At 37.5% G+C, this 27,025-nt stretch overlaps 1 protein-coding gene across 1 annotated transcript; it reads left to right on the top strand.

Moving 5' to 3' along the window:
- The first annotated feature begins 1,781 nt into the window (after positions 1-1,781).
- On the top strand, positions 1,782-26,742 carry LOC107759030 (uncharacterized). Its single transcript, XM_075236649.1, has 16 exons — positions 1,782-2,080; positions 3,421-3,488; positions 3,909-4,064; positions 4,140-4,307; positions 5,692-5,842; positions 6,395-6,474; positions 9,543-9,818; positions 9,901-10,044; positions 12,835-12,969; positions 13,190-13,288; positions 24,033-24,089; positions 24,268-24,472; positions 25,300-25,418; positions 25,602-25,670; positions 25,977-26,075; positions 26,242-26,742. The coding sequence occupies exons 1-16, from the start codon at positions 1,963-1,965 to the stop codon at positions 26,479-26,481; spliced, it is 2,184 nt and encodes a 727-aa protein (XP_075092750.1). The 5' UTR covers positions 1,782-1,962; the 3' UTR covers positions 26,482-26,742.
- The last annotated feature ends 283 nt before the right edge of the window (positions 26,743-27,025 follow it).

Here is a 27,025-nt window from a genome sequence, read left to right on the forward strand (position 1 = left end):
GAGGCTCCAAAGATTGGGCCAACATGTACAATATCTTAGCAGTTGGACTAGGACCATTATAAATGACATTAATGCCGATATCTCCCTTAGTATCGGGATGAGGCAAATATGTGCAAGAAGGCTTAGCCTCTACAAGTGAATGTAACGGCTCACTGATGATTGGCGGTTGAATTCAAAAAAGGGATTTTGTTTGATACTTGTATTAAGCAAATCTCACATCCTAGTGAGAGGTAAAAGTTGGGCAGCACATAAGAATGTACGTGAATTCAAGTGTCATGACGTTCTCTAAATTACAACCCAAAGGAATAAAACCATGTGATCTTAAAGGTTGGGCTATAGCAAACAATAACTTAGGCCATTACAAGAAAATCTTAAATGGATCCACATTTATCCTTATTCTTTTTCTTCCATCTACTAAAATATGCTACCATTCATCTCTGCCATATTTTTAATATTGTAATGACTTCAACAGATAATATGAGAATCAAAATACGAATAAATTGAGGCCTTTAGATGTACTAATTCCAAATAGAAAATGGTAATATGGAGTCGTAAGAATATCGATAACTTTTATATTAACAGAGAATTCCAAGAGTTGTGCTCGCGAAATTCGGAATGATGTAGAGTATCCGAAGGCTATCATATAAGCTTCCTATTCATATTCAATTATAAAATGTATATTTATCATCAAATATAAAAGTTAGCATTTTATCACAATGATGACTGATTCATCAATGGAATTGAGGATATCAAAATTATGAAAGTATAAGAGACAGAGAGAAATTGACAAGAAGAAGGGAAAAGGAAATAGAAAGAATAAGAGAAAAAAATGAGAGGAAAATAAATTAAGTAGCAAGTTTTGCTCTAACTTTTCTGTAATTTAATTTATTGTTATTATGACTATTATTATTATTATTATTATTATTATTATTATTATTATTATTATTAGTAGTAGTAGTAGTAGTAGTTTCAATCATTTCTTAATTAAATTCACGCTTCTTATATGCGTGTATTTATGTATTATATCTAACTCAACTAGAATTATCAAACTTTTTAGTGGAAAAAATGACGTGACAGTTTACATTGACTTTTTATATTTTGGATCAAATAAAATAATACACCCAAGCAAAATATAAAAAATTCACCCATGTACTCCACCTAAAAATAAAATCCACCATTAAATAAAACCAACTAAAATGCATCCCTCTTGTAAATGCATCTCTCTTTTTCTTATAAAAAGTTGATTTTTTTCTATGATTTTACTCTAGTTTCATAAAATAATAATGGGTACAAGATTAAAGACTAAGGATTAGAGTGACCTGTGTTCTTCTTTTTTCAATGACCTATATTCTTCTTTTCACGATTTTGTTTTTATTTTTTATAAAATAATAATGGATACGAGATTAAGGATTAAAGTGAAACCATGAAAAAAGTTATTTTTTATAAGAAGATGAGAGATGCATTTGCAACAGGGATATATTTTAGCGTTTGATTTTATTTAGCGGGTGAATTTTTATTTTTAGCAAATTAGGTTGGGTGCATGGGTGGATTTTCTATGTTTTGTTTGGGTGAGTTATTTTATTTGATCCAAAAATATAAAAAAAAATTATATGAACTGCTATGTCATATTTTTTCACTATTGATAATTTTAGTTGAGTGACCATTTTAGTTTGATAATTTTAGTTGCGCGTAATAGGAATAATTGAATGAAAGAAAAATGACTTTAATCCATAATTTTGAATTGTCCAGGATCATATAATTAGCTCGCAATTAAATCGGATTGGGAAGATCAAGTCCGACAGGATCCGACCCATTACTTGCCCTACCAGTTAGCGTCATCTTTCTCTTTCCCTATTGCCAGAGCTGTTGCACTGTTTTTAGTTTCAAGAATCCATCTTTCAGAGCCCCATTACAAAATCAAGCAAATACCCAGATAAGATTTTTTCAGTTTGGAAAAAAAAAATGGCTGAAATTTCTGAAGCCGAAGGAAATAGAGAAGTACCAATTTGCCCTTCAATCCCTTCTGGTGAACAAACTGTTTGGGCTGATGCTTCCTCCCTTCTACACCTCGCCTGCAATGGTATTTTTTCTACTTTAATCACTATATTCACTTTTTTTTTTTTTAAAATCTTGGGTTTGTTTTTCTTCAGAAAATATGCTGCCCCATTAGAGATTCTTGGTGTATCCATATCAAAGTTTTGAATCTTATGAAAAAAAGTTGGTATATGATACTATAGAGATGTTGGGATAAAGTAGAGCTGGAAAATATTGATGTTTTTATCTAATACTCCCTCCTTCTCATTTTATGAGTGTAAGAAAATAGAAACCATATATATTTGTGCGGGTAAAACAACAACAACAACAACAACAAGTCAACAACAGTAACAAACCCAGTATAATCCCACTAATGGGGTTTGGGGAAGATAGAATGTACTTAGACCTTACCCCACCTGAAAAAGGTAGAGATGTTGTTTCCGAAAGACCCTCGGCTCAGGAAAGATAGAGAGGAAGGAGTAACAACAAGCAACAACACCAGCAAACTAAACAGAAAACCGAAGCGAAAGAAACAATAAGCAATAACAGAAATCTAATAATGAAAATACAAGACTAACGCCGAGGGATGCATTAAAACTACTGGAACGAGCAAGGACAACACTCAGCTACCTAGCCTACTACCTTAATTCTCGACCTCCACACCTTCCTATCCAGAGTCATGTCCTCGGTAAGCCGGAGAATCGTCATGTCTTGCCTAATCACCTCTCTCCAATACTTCTACGACATACCTCTACCTCTCCTTAGGCCCTCCAAAACCAACCTCTCGCACCTGCTTACTGGGGCAACAGTGCCTCTCCTTACAAACCATATTTTTTCTAAATATAGATATTTATTATTCTTTTTGGACAGGCTAAAAAGGAAAGTGCGCCAAGGAAAGTGTGCCACATAAAATGTGAAAGAGGGAGTATCATGTTATTGAAGTACCATATATGGTGTTAGTATACTGACCACAATTTGTTTAAATTACTTTGGTAAAAGATGTTTGTGTTGTCAAAGAAATCGGAATGGTTAAACTGGGTTTATTGCGATACGTTTATTTGATTAGATTGTGAGATGGAATGATAGGAGAAGCAACTTTGTTGAATACAAAGGTTGTATTTGAAGAACAGGACATTTTCTGTTTATAAAATTCTATTTGTATTTTTAAGGCGAGGAACTTATGCATTATTATATTGGATATGACATTTGAGTTGGAAAGAAAAGAAGGGATTTTTCAGAAGCTATAAATTCAAATAGTGACCTTGATGAGGTCTTGGGGTCTCATTATTCTTTACGTGGTCAAATATCATCTATATCTGTGTAATTCAAGCAAGAACAATGGCATATGTGACGCTTACACTAAGGTTTCAAATTATTTGGTCCTAGATCTTCGAGATGGAGAGCTCATGCACGGGGAGAATTTTAATCTTTTTGCTGCCATGTCTGCGTTAGAGGTAATTTTGCATTTATAGTTTTGTGTCTTTCTTGAATTCTCTGAATATCTTGAGGATGACACCAATCGTCCCTTTTGCCTTTTCTTGATACTTAATTGAAACGTTGTAGACTCCATAGGCGGATCTAGGATTTTAATTCTATGGGTTCAATATTTATAATTTTTAGCTTTGAACCCATTATATTTTAAAGTTATGGGTTCATATCTACTATTTATTGTAAATTTAGTGATTTTTACATATAAATTTATGCTCCGCATTTCTTTTTGTTTTTTCTTGATACTTATGTGAAACGATATAGACTTCTTGGATATTCTCTGGTAGAATCTGCTTGATATGTTTTTATTTTTTGTCATATATTGATGAATATTTTTTTTCTTCATGATGATACACTATCTTTCATGTTTCATAAAATTGAACTAGATAATGGACCCAAAGATGGATTCTGGCATGGTTCGTACATACTATTCAGTAGATGAAGCTATTGAATATGGTGCTGCTCCTATTCCTTTGAGTTTTGACAAAACAGTTGATGTTCAACGTACCATTGATGTTATGGATCATCTTCTTGCTTGTGAGGTACTCCTAGCTTCTTACACTAAGCGTTAGTTAGTCGAACAAGAAGTTTGTTTTGGCTGATATATTGGAATGCAGGCAACATGGCATAAGGGTTGTTCACTGGCTCAAACTGTTTTTTCTTGCTTATACCTTTTGAGGCCTGATATAACGTCATCCCATGCGCTACTACATTCATATTGCAACGTCATTCGTGCAACCTGCAATGCGGTTGTTTCCACAGTCTCAGATACACGTACAAATGAAGTAAGCACCATGCAACTCTTTAATGTTTAGTACCATTTAGTGTCCTCATGGAACATATTTAAGAAGGTGATGAATGTGATCTATTTCTTTTAGATAAGTGATGAATATGATGTTTCTGGAAATAGTTTAATTACAAGTCTTGGCCCTTTTGTAATTGCAAATTTATGATAGTGCAATTTCTCCGAGTCTACGTGCACCTAGGAGGGATGACTGCAATTTCCATCTCCAAACCATAGAATTGAAACATCTATTCTTCACTTTCATCCTAAAATAGTGATGACAGTAAAGAAAGTTGAGTAGCTTTGATATGAACCATTTCTGAGGCTCCTTCTGCTTCTGCTTTGCAGCGTGCTTCTGCACCATTGATCATTTCAATACCGTTATCAAATAACAATCCATGTTTGTTTTCTGTTGTATTCCAGTATGATATACTTGCAATTGGTTTTGAGGTCAATACCTTTTTGTTGTTCACTGGTATATCATTTAAAATGCTTATTGGCCATTATAGAACTATGAAACACTCAATGTGGTAGAATGTACTAAAGGTATCCTTGTCATTTTATAGTGTGAGTTTGTAAGTTATTAACTAGTATCAAACATTTTGGTGACTGCTTCATAGAAAGGACAGACAGATTCAGTGGAGATACACCTAATTTTTATGTGTTGTACTTGGTGGGTGTGCAATGATGGAATGCCCAAGATCGGCTTTATCCTTTTCCTTTTATATTTGGGGGATTTGGAAAGGCGGTGGTGGTGGATAGGTTGCCATCTGGTTAAGATAATAGGGCTACACCACCCATTTGAAGAATTCACTACACAATATGGATTATGGAAGCCTTACTTGTAAAAGAATATGGATTATGAAAGGCTTTTTTTTATATCATTATCCAAGTGAGTTTGAGGACATTTTTTCCCTTCAATAAAATTCTTGGTTCTCCTCCTCCCTATTCCTATGCTGGTGGGAGGTAGCCGGTACCCGGGGAATAGCGAGGTGCGTGCAAGCTGGCCGCGCACCACCATCATACCCCCCAAAAAAAGAATATAAAAAGTGTTCCATTACTCCAAGGGATAGGAAGGCTTTGTCTCCCTCTCTTTTATGTAGTGCAATGAAATATGTCTATTTCTTTCCTGATAAAAAAAAAGTGTAATGAAATATGTCTATTTCTTAATACCATTTACTAATCTGCAATTATGTGGTAGTTGCTCATCTAGTTAACTCGTCTTAGGTTTAAGGACATCTGGACCTCATTCTAATACCCCTTTTCTTTGAGTAGATTCTTATTTTCTACTAAAAAGCTCAGTCATTTACATTCTTCAAGTAATTTGTGCTCGGATTCTTTTTGTTGTTGTTGACTATCATTGTTTCTTGTTGTCTTTTTGTCAGGAAGAAGATCTCTTCACTATGACACACGGCCTTCCTCTAAAGGCGGATGGAGATGACAAATGTTTGACGATGCTTCATGCAGTTGAAGAAACAATTGCTCGTCAACTACGGGCTTGTAAATCTACATTGTCTAGGAAGAGAGTTACAGAAGGTAGTCATTGAGCATGGTGAGATTGAACATTTTCTTATGCAACCTTAAGCATAAAATACTTTAAATGTCAAACCTATGTTTCCCGTTGCTGATAAATTCTGTACTAGATAGCGCATAACGGTCTGTGCTATGTACTTTTCCGCTGGTGTGATGCTAAAGGAGGGATGATTTTACTTTTTACCTTATCAAAGAAAATGGAAGAATTATTTACATTATGCTTGGAAAACACAAACTTTAATTCTAATTTTACAGTTGACTTCAGGAATATAGAAATTCGTCCAAAGTATTTCACCATTCCATTTTTACTTTGAGAAAAAGGAACTATTTTGGTTGTTGTTTGTTGATACTTTTATTCTTTTACAAAAAAATAAGTTTGGTCCTCCAAAATCCGGTGCTCTTTTATTTCTGTTTTATGAAACCATAGTTACAAAAGCATGACGTGATTAGAAAGTATCCTTCTCATGGAGAAAACTGCAGGAACCTCAGTCAACTTTAACAATGCTAATCTCATTGACAACCCTATGTTCTTATGGGTTGCTTATTTTTGTGCAGATATAGAACCATTACAAAATAACCCTGATTTGGAGGAAGGATTCTGCAAAGCTTTGTTATGCCGATTACGTTTTCGTAAGGTCTTACTCTGTGTTGTCATTTCAATAAATTCTGTCATAGGTCAAACTGTCTTTTTTTCTTCATCATATGGAGAAAGTGTTATCGAGTAAAATTGTATATATCCCACCACTGATTAAAGAAAAAAAGAGTGAGGCATAGTGATTCTACATCATTGCGTTTTTATTCATTTTGTAAAAAAATAATGTATGTCATCAGGCCGTAATATTTTTTTTTTAAATTGATAACTTTTGTATATATTAATAACATCAGTACATAGGTTGTACTGAAACCAAATTTACAAGTAGGCGGTAAGTAGATGTGCTGGTGTGCAACCTAGCAAGATCCTAGTATGTCTACGATTGTCAATGTATCTTCTGTGTAAATCTGTTTACACCAGAAACAAAAAAGAAGAATACAATTGAGTTTGATCTTCTGTACTGGGTTGCTTCTATCTTCAAAACATCTAGCATTCATTTCCTTTCAAACTGTCCACCAGATACAAGTCGGGACAGTCCTCCAACTATCTCTATTAGTTGCTTCAGCACCAGCTTCTTCCCAGCTATAAAGAACTTCATTAATCCTGTGTGGCATTGTCCATGAAATACCCCTAAGACTAATAAAGATTTTCCATAGTTGGTCTATTATCTTGCAATGTAGAAATAAATAGCTAACAGTCTCAGCATTTTCCCCACATAGGAAACATCTTGAACACAGAGAAATCCCTCTTTTTATGAGATTATCCTGGGTTAATACAACCTCCTTTGCTAGTAGCCAAGAGAAACATGCTACCTTATATGGAATCTTTGTTCTCCATATATGCTTCCATGGCCAAACATCTATCTGAAGATCAGTTTGATTCAAAATCTTATATGCATCCTTCACCTGATAGACCCCTCTGTTGTGCCTCTACCACCAAAGTGAATCCACCCCTTCCTGTAATCCTTTAAATGCTTCCAGCTCTTTGTAGAGGTCAGCTAATCTTGTTATCTCCCAGTCATTCAACTGTCTTCTAAGAGTGAGTTCCCATCCTTGATAACTCCACATATCAGCTACTGTCCTATGCTGGTTTTGTGCCAAACCAAACATATCGGGGTATCTTTCCTTTAGGCTTCCATGTCCCAACCAATTATCCTTCCAGAATGATGTGTTCCTTCCGTTGTTCACTCTTATCTTCCGTTGTTCACTCTTATGGAAGAGTGAATCTTCATTATAGGCCAAAGTTCTCTGATGGGTTTCCACACACTAACTCCATATGATGTGCTGACTTTGTTTGACACTCAGTTATTTTCCTCACTGTACTTAGCTTTAATCACTTTGCTCCATAAAGTTTGAGGTTCTTGAGAATATTTCCAAAGCCATTTCAATCTAAGAGCCTTGCTTTGATTCTTCAAATTTCTTATTCCTAAACCATCTTGTTTTTTGGCCATTGTGAGGGCCTTTTTCTCCTTATTCCCTTGCCACAGGAAGGATCTTCGGAGTTTGTCCAGTCTCTGTATGATTCCGGCAGGAATTGGGAACAAAGACATCATGTAAGTAGGAAGTGAGTCTAATACTGAGTTGATTAAAACTAGCCTGCCCCCCATTGATAGGTATTGCGATTTCCATCTTGACAACTTCTTCTCACACTTTTCAATGACTGAATTCCAGATATCTTTGGATTTGGATCTTGCACCAAGAGGCATCCCAAGGTATACAGTAGGTAGGGACCCTACTTCTCTTCCCATTATCTGTGTCAGTTGCTCCATGTTATTAACTTCATTAATGAGATAAATATGGCTCTTTCTCCAGTTGATGTGTAGTCCCGAAATTCCCTCAAATAAGACCAAGATGATCCTTAGAAACCTAAGATTCTCTTCTTCAGCGTCACAGAAGACTAGAGTATCATCAGCATATTGAAGATGTGTGATCTCTAGACTGTTTGCCCCATTCCTGTGAACCTCGAAACCTTTAACCCATCCATTGACTTTGGCCGTTTTAATCATGTTGTTCAGTCCTTCCATGGCTATAATGAATAGAAAGGGAGATAAAGGATCGCCTTGTCTTAGACCTCTGTGTGCATGGAAGAAACCTTCAGGAGATCCATTTATGAGAATGGAGAATGTAACAGTAGATATGCAAAATTTCATCCAACTGAGCCATTTCTGCCCAAAACCCATTTGTTCTATCAATTTCAGTATAAAGCTCCAGTTGACATGATCATAAGCCTTCTCAATATCTAGCTTGCATAGGATTCCAGGTTCTTTCTTTTTAATTCTTGAATCCACAGCTTCATTAGCAATCATCACTACATCTATTATTTGTCTTTCTTTGATGAAAGCCATTTGTTGAGCATCTACTAGTTTTTCTACCGCCCTCTTAAGTCTTTCAGTCAAGACTTCTGAGAGCAGTTTGTAGAAACTCCCTATCTGACTGATTGGCTTGAAATCTCTCAATTCTTTCGCACCTGTCTTCTTTGGAATCAAGGCTATGTATGTTGCATTGAAGCTTTTCTCAAACATCTCCTGGGAATGGAAGTTGAGGGCCTCTATGATTTCGTGCTTCAAAATATCTCGGCACTTAATGACAAAACCCATTGTGTATCCATCTGGACCTGGGGCCTTGTCAGTTGCACACATCTTCAGACAGCTCAGGACTTCTTGTTCCTCAAATTTACTCTGTAAAGACTCCTCTGATTCAGAGATTTTGGGACTATTTTCGAAATTGACTGTCGGTCTTCACTCTTCAGGTTCTGTGTATAACCCCTTGTAGAATTCAATGATCACATTCTTTATTCTGTCTGGCTCCTCTACTGCCTCATCTTGAATCATTAGTTGATCAATATTGTTGTTTCTCTTGTGTGCATTGGCAGTACGATGGAAAAACTTTGTATTCCTATCCCCTTCTTTGAGCCACAGAGCTCTTGATTTCTGTCTCCATGCACTTTCTTCGTTCTTGAGGTGATCCTCAAACTCCATGAGGGTAGCTGCCTTCCTCACTGATCCTCCTCTGTCAGAGCTCTTAATTGTTGTGTTGCCTCAAAACCTGCCAATTGACTCATCAATTTTGATTTTTGCAAAGGCCGTAATATTTTTTGACTTTGGGTTTCCAGCACTTGTACCATGTTGTGACAAATATGAAGAGACCACAAGGCAGAGGCTTGGAATTGGCAAAGAAACATATTGCTTGTTGCTTTCAAGAGTTGGATTCTATGAGTGAATCAGTAGAATTCTTGAGGTCTACGGTTGCACAAGGAACACTGGAAGATGGAACAGAAAATGAAACAACTGCTTCAGGTTGTCAACCTATCGGGTTTGATTCTACTTTGAACAGTAGATTGTCAGCTCCAACTCCACCTCGTGCTATCGAGACAATTAGCTGGAAGAAGGTAAGGCTTGAAAAAGCATAGAAGCACTTTGCTCTGATCTAAGTAGTACAATAAATAATTAAAGTTGCAATTCATCTACCAGGCAGTTGAATATTTCCAAAAGCTTCTTCATGAGCTAGAGATCATATGTTCCTACAATCTGGATCCAGTCTTTGAAGGTGTTTTACGATTTGTGGTTGAATTTCAAAAGTTTCAACCGGAATTGGTTGCTAGAGCTCATCTCCAGGTAAGTTTCTAGCACATGTAAATTCTAATGGATTCTTAGAGTTAATTGAGGAGTATTCTTAAATTTAAGCCTAGCTGTTAAGCCATGAAATTGAACTGTAAATGACTGAAGGTTTATATTTTTCTGCTCCTAATGTCATTGTGCACCGCAATGATTTTGCAAACATATGCACATAATAACTTCCGTTTTCATGTCAAGGCATCTTGCCATGTGTGGCAACGGCATGAGTGGAAATTTGCACATCAACAAGGACTTTTATTAAGCTACTATATGTTTATCTTTTCTCTAAAAGTTTTTGGGGAGCTCTGATGTTCAATTTTAATCTATGTTGCGCGGACTCTCCAAAATGTAGCCGCACCCGTGTCGGATCCTTCAAAAATGCACTACTTTTGGAGGATCCGACAATCCTACCACATTTTCGGAGAGTTCGAGCAACATAGATTTTAATAGAAGTTTTTGCATAGTATTTACTGATTACCAGAACTTTATTTGTTTCTAACAAGGTAAAACAATTTTATCTATGATGGGAAGAAAAACTCCCGTATACAAGTGATTCACCAAAAAGTAGAGAATTTACGAAGAAATATGATTCTCTCTGCAAAAGACGCCCAATTTTCTTGTACAAATTGGAATGTCATGGATGCACCAAAAAGAAATGAGGGACAAGAAGCAATTCCTTAAATATTGTACAAGATAATCTTTTACCCTTTAAAACTCTTATATTTCTTTCTTTCTTTTCATACAACCAAAATGATGCTAGTCGAGCTACATCCTACGCACTTTGTCTTCTAAGCCCAGCTGAATAGGGCCTCCTTCATTGGCGTGGCATCAACTATTGTAGCCTGAACCATCTAAATCTCTCACCACAAACGAGATACTATCTGACAATGTAAAAGAAGATGGCCCACATCTTCATCCGAGCTCTAGCGCATAAAACACCAGCCGTTATATGTAATCATCGTCTTCCTCAAGTTTTCAGCTGTTAAAATTGCTCCCGTTGCTGCCAACAAAGTGAAGAAATGCCAACAAGGTGAATAAACACACCTTTCTTGGAGTCTTCGGAATCTTAATCCATTGATGTGGAAATGTTGATTCCTCTCTGGTCAATACTTTACTATAATAGGACTCTATTGAAAACAATCCACTACTCCCCACCTCCTACCTCTCAGAATCCTGGTTGTCATGCAATATAAGAAATTTCACCACCTCCCAATCTTGAAGGTTCTTCCTAAACCTTATCTCCTAATGAAACTCCCATTCCTGTAACCTCTGAACCTGTTGGATTGCCATCCTCCTTTTTGCTTGAAATACTATAGATATTAGGAAATGTGAATCTCAAAGCATTATCCCCCCACCACCTATACCTCCAAACACTAATTCTGCGCCCTTTTTCCACCCCTTTAAGTGATGTTGCCACTAAATTCTTCCCATGCCTTCAAAGCATTCCTCCACAGTGTGCACACAGAAAGGGAGTATGATATTTTTGTCCTCCAATCCCCTTCTACAATCCCATATTTTTTGCTATCACCTCCCACCATAGAGCATGATCCTCTATCTCGAATTCTACATAGTCATTTCCTTAATAGGGCGTTGTTAAAAACCCAGGGATCTTTCACCCAAGGCCGCCACAACTCTTTGGGGTTGTAACAGTCTCCCAACCAACCAAGTGAAACTTTCTAGTGCCATTTGCCAAGTGACATAGGAAGTTTTTTTTTTAAAGTTTTTCCAGTTCACCTGTAACATAGGCAGGTGCTTATAAAAAGTGCACAAAGTATGTAGGAGTGCTCGATAATGTGCTCCTGATTATTACTTCGTTTCCTCATTATAACAAATATCTCTTTTGCCATCGTGCGAGCCTCTTCTCTGCCCTTTCTATCACTGAATTCGATGTTGCTTGCTCCTTATTGGATGCGCCTAGGGGTAAGCTCGGGAAGGTAATGGGAAGAGCTCCAACCCTGCAATTAAGTCATTGTGATAAATTGTCAATGTTCTCCACTGTGTCCGCTAGGATGATTTCACACTTACTAAGGTTCATTTTGAGACTTGACACCGCCTCGAACCATATTAGTACTTGTCGCAAACAATAGGTATGAGACTCTCACGTGGTGTTGCCCCCTACGCTTCCATAACCAAAGATAACCATCATAATTGATGTGGGCCCCCCTGCCCCAAGCCTCTCGAACCACCAAAAAATCCACATTGGACTATCATTCACTAGAACCGAGTTACCTGATAGTAGAAATGCAAAATTTGATCCATTTCCTCAATCTATCTCCAAATCCCATCTGTATTATGTCTAGGCCTACTTATGGCCAGTGGCGGACGCACGTGAACCCGCTTCATAAAAAAAGAATACTGTGTATATGCATAAATTACGATAAATGCTGCATAAATTACGATAAATGCTGCATAAATTACGATAAATGCTGCGTAAATTTTGTATAAATATTTTATTTGAACCCACTTGACAACTACTATTTTTCGTGTACTTCTAAGATTGAACCCGCTTGCATAAAATCCTGGGTCCGCCAGTGCTTATAGCTGAATAAGCCTTGTAGCTGTGCAACAAAACGTTGGCATTAACTCTTAGAGTTTATCACTAATTAATACAATTTATTTGCTTGCTGAATTCACACGAAGAAAGATGCACTGAAAGATTATTCATATATCATTTGGGCGTGTTTTTTTTGGGGGGGGGGGGGATTCATTTCTTTACTTGTTTAACTTACAATTCAGATATATTTTATCTTTTCCACAATGATATTCTCATGTTGAAATACTAATCAACAGCATTTGCTGATTCAAGATGCAAAGCTCTATGGGCGTGATCCTGTCTTTGCTGTGATTTGTAAAGCTTCTTTGTTACCTGAGGTGGCGAAGAACCATGATATTCAGAAGAATGAAACTCTTGTACAACTTGGGCAGGTAAAAGCATGAATTTATTAGAGGTAGATTTTGAACTTTCTATGTCCAGAGCTTCTTATAAGAATATATCTAAAAACTTTCTGAGCCTTTTCCTGGTATTGGTACTGCTAAAATGTTAAGCTAATCTGTTTTGGGTTTTATTTGCTGTTGAATAGGTTAATATTCTGCTTTTATCAAATTTAACGAGATCTGTCACCTTCAATAACACGTTGTTGTACAGTTATTGATCACTTTGCTTCGAGTTCTGTGTACAAATATTTCCTGGCAAAGGCGTAAACTTGGAAAGATTTTGCAAGATTGGCGCATCATACACGTACAGGTTTGAACAGTATACACTTGTCAAAATGCTGGTTCTCATCCCATTTGCATTTCTCCTTGTGTATTGATCTCTTTCTCTCTATCATGATCATTACTCTTCGTAAATTTTGTGGCTGCCCACATCTTAGATTCTTGCATGGATATCTGCTCCCTGTTTGGATGGAAAAGGAAGATAAGGAGAATTTGAACTCTTTTGCATGTTCAGTTGGCAGATTAAAATAACATAAAATTAGTAAATGCAAGCCCTTAAAATGTTTCTTTACTTAAATTTAAGCATGACGATTGGTGCAGAACACAAGTCGAAAATGAAGGGAAATATTTATCTTTATGTTGGTTTACATAAGGCTATGTTTTGCCTAAGGTTGCATTGAATTCCTGTGCCTTGTGCATTGATGCGGGATTCATTAGTTGAGGTGCTAGTGGGAATCAATTTAATTAATATTATTCTTTGGGTGAAGAGTAGATATAGAACTTGGATATTGCTCAAATGTTTTATGTTTTGCTTAGATGTTAGAGTAGTACTCATTTTAGTAACCTGGTATTTGTGACAAATTTTAGTAGCTTTGCTTAATGATTTTTAGTAGTTTGTTTAAAGATTTGTAAATCAGTAGAAAATGTAGATAACCTCTAGTTTTAGAGAACCCTAATTTGGCTTAAAACACAAAGTAATTGAGTATTGTATTGAAATGGCCCAAAGGGGCAGATTGGATATTGATGATTCATAGAGCCGACCTCATCTAGTTTTGTGTTGACATACAAGTTGTCTAGCACATGTATACACATGTACTACATCATAGCTAGCACATGTATATGAGTTGTATAGTAGGTGTAATACAAGTTGTGTAGCACATGTATACACATGTACTACATCATAGCTAGCACATGTATATGAGTTGTATAGTAGGTGTAATTAGGTGTATGCCAACTAATAGATTAGGTGAATTAGTATTATAAATAGGCCTTGTAATCTTCTCTTCTAGATATGAAATATAGAACTTCTTTGGTTTCTAACATGGTATCAGAGCATTGAAGTTTTTTCATCAGTTTGTTGTTGGGAATTTTTTTTTCCCCGTTCGAATTATATTTGTTCAGAACAGTCTTTCGCTGCTTTGATTCTATTTCACTATTTCCGGCCATTTTTTGCCCCGGCCGCTTCTTTACAGATTTTTCTACTCACTATTCCGACCAAAGTGGTACTGTCAGAATTTTTTTTCCCTGACAACTTTCATTTTCCAAGATCACTGTTCCGGCACTGTTCACTGTACTGTTCAAATATCACTGTTCACTGTTCACTGCACTGTTCAAATTTCACTGCATTGTTCTTGACTATTTGATTCTGCTATTATTCGGGTGCAAGATGACTGAAACGAAACCTACCGTTGATGTCATTCCGGTTATGTCCAAAATTACGGAGAATAAGTTCATGGGTTCCAATTACATGGATTGGAGTAAGACGATCCGTCTCTATTTGCGGAGCATCGACAAAAAGAACCACTTGGTTGATGATCCACCCAAGGATGAGACTAAATCAGTCTGGTTAAAGGAGGATGCAAAATTGTTTCTCTAAATCAAGAATTTGATGCACGGTGAGGTAAATGATCTAGTTTCTCATTGTGATTATGTGAAGGATCTAATGGATTATTTAGATTTTTTGTACTCTGGCAAAGGAAACTTGTCTCGCATGTATGATGTGTGCCAGGACATTATACCATCCATCCATGCAAGATCGCTCTCTCACCACTTACTTCTCAGAGTTTAAGAAGGTGTATGATGAGCTTAATGTTATATTGCCGTTTAGTCCAGATGTGAAGGTACAACAGGCTCAGCGTGAACAACTGGCGGTCATGAGTTTCCTTTCTAGTCTTTCTCCCGAATTTGAAGGGGCCAAATCGCAGATTTTATCTGGGACTGCTATCTCTTCCTTGAAAGAGGCCTTTACAAGAGTGTTGCGTACTGAAAAGTCTCATCCAGGTCCGACAGCCACGATCGATAGTGGTGCTCTGCTTAGCCGCGTCCAAAAGAATAGGAGTCATAGTAATCGCAATCGGAGTAGCGATAGTCGAGACCTAAAGCAAGGGGAAGTTGAATGTTTTTATTGTCATGAGCTCGGTCATACCATACGTTATTGTGTGAAGCTTCAGAATAAGAACAAAAGATCTCAGTATGCCAACATCGCCACTTCCGAGACTATTTCACCATCTCAGTCATCATCTCCTCCTATCAATACTATCCCCGAGTCAGGTAAAACCACTAAGTGTCTCCTCTCTTCGTCATCCAAATGGGTCATTGATTCTGGTGCCACAGATCATATGACAGGTAACTCTAAACTCTTCCACTTTTCAGTCACATACCCAATGTTCCACAGTTACTTTAGCCGATGGGTTTACCTCATATGTTTTAGGGTCTGGCACTGTTAACCCAACATCTTCTCTTTCCCTTAGTTCCGTCTTAAATTTGCCTGATTTTTCTTTCAATCTAATATCTGTCAGTAAACTTACTCGTACTCTAAATTGTTGTCTCATTTTTTCCCAATTATTGTCTTTTTCAGGATCTTACGACGAAGCAGATTATTGGTAAAGGTTCTGAGTCTGGGTGTCTCTATGTTCTTGAATCACAGGTGCCGAAATCCATTTCTTGTTCAACTGTGTTGTCTCCCTTTGATGTACACTGTCGATTGGGTCATCCATCCTTGTCTAGTTTGAAGAAGTTATATCCTCAGTTTCAGAGTATTTCCTCTTTAGATTGTGAGTCATGTCAGTTTGCTAAACACCATCGCCTTCCTAAAGTTTCTAGAGTCAATAAACGGGTCGACTTACCTTTTGAGTTAGTTCACACCGATGTTTGGGGTCCATGTCCTATTATCTCTAAAACTGGTTTTAGATATTTTGTTACCTTTGTGGATGATCATTCTCGTGTTACTTGGTTATATTTAATGAAATATCGTTCGGAGTTGTTTTCAATTTTTTGTGCTGAAATAAAAACTCATTTTAATGTTTCCGTTCGTAATTTAAGGAGTGACAATGCAAAAGAATATTTTTCGGATTTGTTTAAAGATTATATGGCTACAAATGGTATTCTACATCAATCTTCTTGTGTTGACACCCCTTCTCAAAATGGGGTTGCGGAACGAAAAAATAGACATCTTCTTGAAGTAGGCCGAGCACTCCTCTTTCAAATGAAAGTGCCAAAATGTTTTTGGGCTGATGCCGTCTCTACAGCTTGTTTTTTAATAAATCGTATGCCATCTTCTGTACTTCATGGTAATATTCCTTACAACATTCTTTTTTCTTCTAAGCCATTGTTTCCTATTGAACCCAAAATATTTGGTTGTACTTGTTTTGTTCGTGATGTTCGTCCACAGGTAACTAAATTAGATCCAAAGGCCCTTAAGTGTGTGTTCTTAGGGTACTCACGTCTTCAGAAAGGTTATCGGTGTTATTCTCCAGATCTCAAAAGGTACTTAGTGTCTGCCGATGTCACATTCCATGAAAATTATCCGTTCTTTTCTTCATATATTTATAACAGTCTTGAGGAAGAAGATGATACTTTGGTCTACACTGTCACACATCCAGTTAATTCTCCAACACCTCTTCCTCAGTCACCCATTTCCCTCGATCGACCATCCGAGCAGCCACCTGTTCTTCGTGTGTATACCAGGCGACAACAAACCTCAGAACCCGATCCTTTACCTACTTCTGCTTCGTCGGTAGATCCAACCTCCTGTGTTTCAGATCCTAGTTTGGATCTTCCTATTGCCATTCGCAAAGGTACACGACAATGTACTTATCCTATTTCTTCTTTTGTGTCTTATGACCATTTGTCTACTTTTTCTAGCTCGTTTATTGCATCATTAGATTCTGCTAGGATACCTAAAACTGTTCGTGAAGCATTGTCCCACCCAGGTTGGCATGATGCAATGATAGAAGAGATGATGGCTTTAGATGAGAATGGTACTTGGGAGTTGGCCGATCTGCCCACTAACAAAAAGGCTATTGGGTGCAAGTGGGTATTTGCTGTTAAGTTTAACTCCGATGGGACAGTAGCTCGCCTTAAGGCACGCCTTGTTGCAAAAGGGTATGCACAGACCTATGGAGTCGACTATTTGGATACTTTTTCCCCGGTCGCCAAGTTAGCTTCTGTTCGATTATTCATTTCCATGGCAGCTACTTATGATTGGCCTCTGCATCAGCTTGATATAAAGAATGCTTTTCTACATGGAGATCTTCAGGAAGAAGTATATATGGAGCAACCACCTGGGTTTGTTGCTCAGGGGGAGTGTGGAAAGGTATGTCGTCTTCGAAAATCTCTGTATGGGCTGAAACAGAGTCCCCGTGCTTGGTTTGGCAGATTTAGTGAGGCTGTTCTAGAATATGGGATGAAGAAAAGCAATTGCGATCATACGGTGTTTTATAAAAAGTCTGATGATGGTATTCTTTTATTGGTAGTATATGTTGATGACATCGTTATTACTGGAAGTGATATTACAGGAATTTCAACTCTAAAGTCTTTCCTTCACACTCAATTTCAGACGAAAGATTTAGGGCAACTAAAGTATTTTTTGGGAGTTGAAGTTACACGGAGCAAGAAAGGCATCTTCTTGTCCCAAAGGAAATATACTCTTAACTTGTTAGCTGAAACTGGAAAGTTGGGATCTAAACCATGCAGCATGCCAATGGTTCCTAACACACAACTCGTGAAAGAAGACGGTGAGTTATTCGAAGATCCAGAGAAATATAGGAGATTGGTTGGGAAATTGAACTATCTTACAGTAACTCGTCCCGATATCGCATACTCTGTCAGCATTGTGAGTCAGTTTATGTCTTCCCCAACAGTTTGGGCGGCTCTGGAGCAGATTCTTTGTTATCTAAAGGGATCTCCAGGACGGGGTCTAGTATATAAGAATAATGAACACACTAACATTGAGTGTTTCACAGATGCAGATTGGGCAGGGTCAAAAGCCGATAGGAGATCCACGACAGGATATTGCGTTTTTGTTGGTGGAAACTTGATTTCGTGGAAGAGTAAGAAACAAAATGTCGTATCTCGATCTAGTGCGGAAGCAGAATACAGAGCTATGGCACAATCTGTGTGTGAGGTTGTATGGGTACATCAACTATTAAGTGAAGTTGGCTTCCAAACTACATTGCCAGCAAAGTTGTGGTGTGATAATCAAGCTGCTCTTCATATCTCCTCTAATCCTGTATTTCACGAAAGGACTAAGCACATTGAAATAGATTGTCACTTTGTTCGTGAAAAGATTCAACAAAAGCTCATCTCTACAGGTCATGTTAAAATTGGAGATCAATTGGGAGACATTTTCACAAATGCTTTGAATGGAGCTCGAGTTGAATATATCTGTAACAAGTTGGGCATGATCAATATATATGCTCCAACTTGAGGGGGAGTGTTGACATACAAGTTGTCTAGCACATGTATACACATGTACTACATCATAGCTAGCACATGTATATGAGTTGTATAGTAGGTGTAATACAAGTTGTGTAGCACATGTATACACATGTACTACATCATAGCTAGCACATGTATATGAGTTGTATAGTAGGTGTAATTAGGTGTATGCCAACTAATAGATTAGGTGAATTAGTATTATAAATAGGCCTTGTAATCTTCTCTTCTAGATATGAAATATAGAACTTCTTTGGTTTCTAACATGGTATCAGAGCATTGAAGTTTTTTCATCAGTTTGTTGTTGGGAATTTTTTTTCCCCGTTCGAATTATATTTGTTCAGAACAGTCTTTCGCTGCTTTGATTCTATTTCACTATTTCCGGCCATTTTTTGCCCCGGCCGCTTCTTTACAGATTTTTCTACTCACTATTCCGACCAAAGTGGTACTGTCAGAATTTTTTTTCCCTGACAACTTTCATTTTCCAAGATCACTGTTCCGGCACTGTTCACTGTACTGTTCAAATATCACTGTTCACTGTTCACTGCACTGTTCAAATTTCACTGCATTGTTCTTGACTATTTGATTCTGCTATTATTCGGGTGCAAGATGACTGAAACGAAACCTACCGTTGATGTCATTCCGGTTATGTCCAAAATTACGGAGAATAAGTTCATGGGTTCCAATTACATGGATTGGAGTAAGACGATCCGTCTCTATTTGCGGAGCATCGACAAAAAGAACCACTTGGTTGATGATCCACCCAAGGATGAGACTAAATCAGTCTGGTTAAAGGAGGATGCAAAATTGTTTCTCTAAATCAAGAATTTGATGCACGGTGAGGTAAATGATCTAGTTTCTCATTGTGATTATGTGAAGGATCTAATGGATTATTTAGATTTTTTGTACTCTGGCAAAGGAAACTTGTCTCGCATGTATGATGTGTGCCAGACATTATACCATCCATCCATGCAAGATCGCTCTCTCACCACTTACTTCTCAGAGTTTAAGAAGGTGTATGATGAGCTTAATGTTATATTGCCGTTTAGTCCAGATGTGAAGGTACAACAGGCTCAGCGTGAACAACTGGCGGTCATGAGTTTCCTTTCTAGTCTTTCTCCCGAATTTGAAGGGGCCAAATCGCAGATTTTATCTGGGACTGCTATCTCTTCCTTGAAAGAGGCCTTTACAAGAGTGTTGCGTACTGAAAAGTCTCATCCAGGTCCGACAGCCACGATCGATAGTGGTGCTCTGCTTAGCCGCGTCCAAAAGAATAGGAGTCATAGTAATCGCAATCGGAGTAGCGATAGTCGAGACCTAAAGCAAGGGGAAGTTGAATGTTTTTATTGTCATGAGCTCGGTCATACCATACGTTATTGTGTGAAGCTTCAGAATAAGAACAAAAGATCTCAGTATGCCAACATCGCCACTTCCGAGACTATTTCACCATCTCAGTCATCATCTCCTCCTATCAATACTATCCCCGAGTCAGGTAAAACCACTAAGTGTCTCCTCTCTTCGTCATCCAAATGGGTCATTGATTCTGGTGCCACAGATCATATGACAGGTAACTCTAAACTCTTCCACTTTTCAGTCACATACCCAATGTTCCACAGTTACTTTAGCCGATGGGTTTACCTCATATGTTTTAGGGTCTGGCACTGTTAACCCAACATCTTCTCTTTCCCTTAGTTCCGTCTTAAATTTGCCTGATTTTTCTTTCAATCTAATATCTGTCAGTAAACTTACTCGTACTCTAAATTGTTGTCTCATTTTTTCCCAATTATTGTCTTTTTCAGGATCTTACGACGAAGCAGATTATTGGTAAAGGTTCTGAGTCTGGGTGTCTCTATGTTCTTGAATCACAGGTGCCGAAATCCATTTCTTGTTCAACTGTGTTGTCTCCCTTTGATGTACACTGTCGATTGGGTCATCCATCCTTGTCTAGTTTGAAGAAGTTATATCCTCAGTTTCAGAGTATTTCCTCTTTAGATTGTGAGTCATGTCAGTTTGCTAAACACCATCGCCTTCCTAAAGTTTCTAGAGTCAATAAACGGGTCGACTTACCTTTTGAGTTAGTTCACACCGATGTTTGGGGTCCATGTCCTATTATCTCTAAAACTGGTTTTAGATATTTTGTTACCTTTGTGGATGATCATTCTCGTGTTACTTGGTTATATTTAATGAAATATCGTTCGGAGTTGTTTTCAATTTTTTGTGCTGAAATAAAAACTCATTTTAATGTTTCCGTTCGTAATTTAAGGAGTGACAATGCAAAAGAATATTTTTCGGATTTGTTTAAAGATTATATGGCTACAAATGGTATTCTACATCAATCTTCTTGTGTTGACACCCCTTCTCAAAATGGGGTTGCGGAACGAAAAAATAGACATCTTCTTGAAGTAGGCCGAGCACTCCTCTTTCAAATGAAAGTGCCAAAATGTTTTTGGGCTGATGCCGTCTCTACAGCTTGTTTTTTAATAAATCGTATGCCATCTTCTGTACTTCATGGTAATATTCCTTACAACATTCTTTTTTCTTCTAAGCCATTGTTTCCTATTGAACCCAAAATATTTGGTTGTACTTGTTTTGTTCGTGATGTTCGTCCACAGGTAACTAAATTAGATCCAAAGGCCCTTAAGTGTGTGTTCTTAGGGTACTCACGTCTTCAGAAAGGTTATCGGTGTTATTCTCCAGATCTCAAAAGGTACTTAGTGTCTGCCGATGTCACATTCCATGAAAATTATCCGTTCTTTTCTTCATATATTTATAACAGTCTTGAGGAAGAAGATGATACTTTGGTCTACACTGTCACACATCCAGTTAATTCTCCAACACCTCTTCCTCAGTCACCCATTTCCCTCGATCGACCATCCGAGCAGCCACCTGTTCTTCGTGTGTATACCAGGCGACAACAAACCTCAGAACCCGATCCTTTACCTACTTCTGCTTCGTCGGTAGATCCAACCTCCTGTGTTTCAGATCCTAGTTTGGATCTTCCTATTGCCATTCGCAAAGGTACACGACAATGTACTTATCCTATTTCTTCTTTTGTGTCTTATGACCATTTGTCTACTTTTTCTAGCTCGTTTATTGCATCATTAGATTCTGCTAGGATACCTAAAACTGTTCGTGAAGCATTGTCCCACCCAGGTTGGCATGATGCAATGATAGAAGAGATGATGGCTTTAGATGAGAATGGTACTTGGGAGTTGGCCGATCTGCCCACTAACAAAAAGGCTATTGGGTGCAAGTGGGTATTTGCTGTTAAGTTTAACTCCGATGGGACAGTAGCTCGCCTTAAGGCACGCCTTGTTGCAAAAGGGTATGCACAGACCTATGGAGTCGACTATTTGGATACTTTTTCCCCGGTCGCCAAGTTAGCTTCTGTTCGATTATTCATTTCCATGGCAGCTACTTATGATTGGCCTCTGCATCAGCTTGATATAAAGAATGCTTTTCTACATGGAGATCTTCAGGAAGAAGTATATATGGAGCAACCACCTGGGTTTGTTGCTCAGGGGGAGTGTGGAAAGGTATGTCGTCTTCGAAAATCTCTGTATGGGCTGAAACAGAGTCCCCGTGCTTGGTTTGGCAGATTTAGTGAGGCTGTTCTAGAATATGGGATGAAGAAAAGCAATTGCGATCATACGGTGTTTTATAAAAAGTCTGATGATGGTATTCTTTTATTGGTAGTATATGTTGATGACATCGTTATTACTGGAAGTGATATTACAGGAATTTCAACTCTAAAGTCTTTCCTTCACACTCAATTTCAGACGAAAGATTTAGGGCAACTAAAGTATTTTTTGGGAGTTGAAGTTACACGGAGCAAGAAAGGCATCTTCTTGTCCCAAAGGAAATATACTCTTAACTTGTTAGCTGAAACTGGAAAGTTGGGATCTAAACCATGCAGCATGCCAATGGTTCCTAACACACAACTCGTGAAAGAAGACGGTGAGTTATTCGAAGATCCAGAGAAATATAGGAGATTGGTTGGGAAATTGAACTATCTTACAGTAACTCGTCCCGATATCGCATACTCTGTCAGCATTGTGAGTCAGTTTATGTCTTCCCCAACAGTTTGGGCGGCTCTGGAGCAGATTCTTTGTTATCTAAAGGGATCTCCAGGACGGGGTCTAGTATATAAGAATAATGAACACACTAACATTGAGTGTTTCACAGATGCAGATTGGGCAGGGTCAAAAGCCGATAGGAGATCCACGACAGGATATTGCGTTTTTGTTGGTGGAAACTTGATTTCGTGGAAGAGTAAGAAACAAAATGTCGTATCTCGATCTAGTGCGGAAGCAGAATACAGAGCTATGGCACAATCTGTGTGTGAGGTTGTATGGGTACATCAACTATTAAGTGAAGTTGGCTTCCAAACTACATTGCCAGCAAAGTTGTGGTGTGATAATCAAGCTGCTCTTCATATCTCCTCTAATCCTGTATTTCACGAAAGGACTAAGCACATTGAAATAGATTGTCACTTTGTTCGTGAAAAGATTCAACAAAAGCTCATCTCTACAGGTCATGTTAAAATTGGAGATCAATTGGGAGACATTTTCACAAATGCTTTGAATGGAGCTCGAGTTGAATATATCTGTAACAAGTTGGGCATGATCAATATATATGCTCCAACTTGAGGGGGAGTGTTGACATACAAGTTGTCTAGCACATGTATACACATGTACTACATCATAGCTAGCACATGTATATGAGTTGTATAGTAGGTGTAATACAAGTTGTGTAGCACATGTATACACATGTACTACATCATAGCTAGCACATGTATATGAGTTGTATAGTAGGTGTAATTAGGTGTATGACAACTAATAGATTAGGTGAATTAGTATTATAAATAGGCCTTGTAATCTTCTCTTCTAGATATGAAATATAGAACTTCTTTGGTTTCTAACATGGTATTAGAGCATTAAAGTTTTTTCATCAGTTTGTTGTTGGGAATTTTTTTTCCCCGTTCGAATTATTTTTGTTCAGAACAGTCTTTCGCTGCTTAAAAAATACATAAATAACAAAAGGAAGAAATGTAGCTATTCACATAATTGTTAGGCTGCAAACCCTTCTCTCTCTCTATATATATATGTGTATGTGTGTGTGTTCGTGATCCTTTTTTTTAAAATATACGTAGCCTTTTCGTTTGTTGTTTAGCGTTTGATAAAATCTTTGCATGCTGACTATTGTCAAACTTGTTTAAAGTATACAATAATGTTTCTTTTGCTGCAGCTGTCATCTGGAGTATGTTATTTTTTCTTTTTTGGTTATTTGCCTTCCTGGGAACTGAATTGTACATTTGTTTCTTTTTTGTTTCCCCTTAGCTGGAACTGGCTTTTAGGAAAGAGTTTGGAGATATCTTGACCACTTCAAGTAACGAGGTGAATATTCTATCTGCAACTACACTGCACTATTGTTTATAGTTATAGTGCTGCTATAGTGTGTTCACTTGTCGCTATTTTTTCAAGGTGGAGATTTCTGTTGCTTTCTTGCTCTGTCATCTTGTCAGTGAACTTTTTTTCTTATTGAGACTATTCCCTCATTTTCCGACTGTCACAGAATATTTGCATGAAGATATGCAGACATATTCTCATATGGGTGGAGGAGCAAACATACTGGATAGCTTCCCGTTTCCTGATGTTGGGCTTTGAATTAGACTTGTATTCCGCTGGTGAATATTGTATGGTCTACTGGTACATGTATATAATCCTGATCAAGCTTGCGGAGAAAACGCATATGCGGACGATGACAAACAATGAAATCAGTAAGAATCCTACCTGTACCGCATTATTTGTCCCCTAGCTGAAAGTTGCTTGTACAAGGGAACAAACCTTTGGTTAATAGGTTGTTCTTTTTATGTACCAAGTTCATAAAAGTAAAAATTATTAACTGAAGCTTTAAGATTCTTGTCATTGGTGGACTTGACCTTTTGGTTTTTATAAGCAAGTAATTTTTTAAAAAGTAACCTGGCACCAAGAAAGGGAAATCATATACAACCATGCCATTGGACTTATCTCCTCTAAAAGTGGATAGATTCTCCAACAAGCAGTGATCGTCATTTACCATTTGCATCCTACACCAAAAACTACAATAAATTAACACTTGTATATTTACCCAAGCAAAGCATTTATGATTTGGAGGGCTCATACCGCCGACCCCAACTAGCTTGGCATTAAGGCATAGTTATTGTATCATGGTTTTCATGTTTAGGTTTCTTGGTGGAAGATTGTTTCTTTTGCTGGCTGGTTGAATAGAGTTATAATGGTATGTTCATTAGATCACCTACCATTAACTATAATGCCAAGAAAATAAAATAAATCAAAGGAAAAAAGGATGGTTGTTGGCATCTCATTTTTTACTACGCATGTCACGGTTTGACTTAAAAATTGTGGTCAACCCAAAGTTGTGAAGGCATGAGTTGAATAGTTAAACTTTTTTGTATTGCACCTGCTTGCCACTCCTTGAATAGCCTTGTTACTCGTCCAACAGATTAAAAAGAAATATAGAATTGAAGTTCATTATTATGCTTCTTTTCTTTTTCCAGTGAAACCATAGAATGCACACATTATCTTAGTATTTGACTTGTATCAGGTAAAAGGAAAGGGAAGAAGAAAAGAGATTTTGTAAAAGATGGAGGAAAAGATTATCAACTCCCACCTTCAATTATGTTTCTTCAGTGCCATGTATATCTTGCTGAAGGTCTTACCATGGTAATTCAGTATTTTTATTTTTATTTTAATGATGCTCTTTCATCTATGTTCACAGCGTTTAAATTTGTTTTCCCACTTTAGTTTTAGCGTCTCTTTCATATCTGCGCACTGCGTGCGGTGAGCTTTTTAATTAAACTTAACAAAATGATTCTGAATTGCTTGAGAAATTGTTGGTTCCTCTAGATGCTCGCAGCTTTAAGGAACGAACGGCAAGTCTATCTGAGTACAGGACCTTTCAACAGTGAGCATGAGGTGCGTCACGTCACAACTTGTAATATTTTTTATTGGAACTTTGGTTTGTACTCGCAAGTAGCTAACTAAAACACCTGAATCCTGTCTTTTTCTGTAACCTTTAAATCTCGATCTTGTTACCATTCGTCTGCCTTAGCATGACACCCCCCCCCTCCCCCCCCCCAAAAAAAAATATATATATATATATATATATACAATTTGTCATCCATTTTTGCTGCTGCTTGCATCTGATTTCATTAATATACTTGTTCTAGTAGTAACAGGATATATGTTTCTGTTCTTGACCAATCTTGCAATTTTCCTCAGAGGTTTGTCCAGCACTTTGAGTTGCTTCTAAAAGCTTGCATGCCCGATCATGTCTCCTATTATTCATTCCAGGAGACGACTGCTCATGCTCGGCTATCAGTAAGTCCCCCTTGGCATCATTAACCATGCGTTTCCAAGTTTTATCATTTTTTTATGATATATTACTTGCTCTTTCTTTTTGCTTTCTACTTTTGAGAGGGGTTGAAGGGGGATTGCAAGACATCGTTTTCACTCGGCGTGTGACTTGATCTCTATAATTATGCAGAACTTATCTATGTACAACTGCTTCAAAGAAGCACAGAGAAGTGCAAAGGATCTAAGGAGCAGTTTTTCTAATGATCCAGATAAAATGTCAGAGCTTCGTCGTATAGAACAAGTTGCAGAACATAACAGTGTTGCCCTAGGTCTTATCTCCCGGCTAGGAACTCTTGACCCGTCGCTTAAGGTTCAATTTGAGTTCAGCCACCATCCCTTCTTTGCTACCGCGGTTGTGAAGAGATCTTGAAGATGAAGTTTTTCTTTGATCTCCAAATTTTGCCATCCACTCTTGTGAAGAAGAGATCTTGAAGATGATTTTTTCTTGATCTCCAGTTTTGAATTATTGTTAGGTCTCATTGGATAATGTAACATATTGTCAATTTTTTTATTATTACCATATTTTGCCTTTTCATTTATTTATTTTTCATTACCAATGATGTAATTTGTAATTTGGGGGAATAGTCAATATTTATTGTATAATAAAGCATCAAGTACGAGGCTTTTGCAAGATTAGATACTGTGGTTTTCATGGTTTTAACTCACTGCACTGACTGCTAGGATCCGATATCCTATAATTTCGGTGATGACTTTTCAATTTTTTGAAATAAAGTAATGTATATAAAATTATATAAATGTACCATAAATGTAATGGCCTGACCGGTTATTTTGAGCTTTAGCGTTTCATTCGGCGTTTTGAGACTTTGAGTAGCTTCATATAATGTGTTATGACTTGCGTGTATGGGTGTTAATTGTGAGTATCGTGGCTCGACGTATTCCAGATGGACGGGTAT

This window comes from Nicotiana tabacum, chromosome 18, assembly GCF_000715075.1.
Source record: "Nicotiana tabacum cultivar K326 chromosome 18, ASM71507v2, whole genome shotgun sequence".
Classification (NCBI taxonomy): Eukaryota; Viridiplantae; Streptophyta; class Magnoliopsida; order Solanales; family Solanaceae; genus Nicotiana; species Nicotiana tabacum.

What these genes read in the sequence shown, in the direction of transcription:
- LOC107759030 (XM_075236649.1), top strand. Translation starts at nt 1,963, where the DNA reads ATGGCTGAAATTTCTGAAGCCGAAGGAAATAGAGAAGTACCAATTTGC. An exon ending in CTCTTGTACAACTTGGGCAG is followed by an intron (nt 12,970 to 13,189) that starts GTAAAAGCATGA and finishes GTTGTTGTACAG; the next exon opens with TTATTGATCACTTTGCTTCG. An exon ending in CTGCTCATGCTCGGCTATCA is followed by an intron (nt 26,076 to 26,241) that starts GTAAGTCCCCCT and finishes ATAATTATGCAG; the next exon opens with AACTTATCTATGTACAACTG.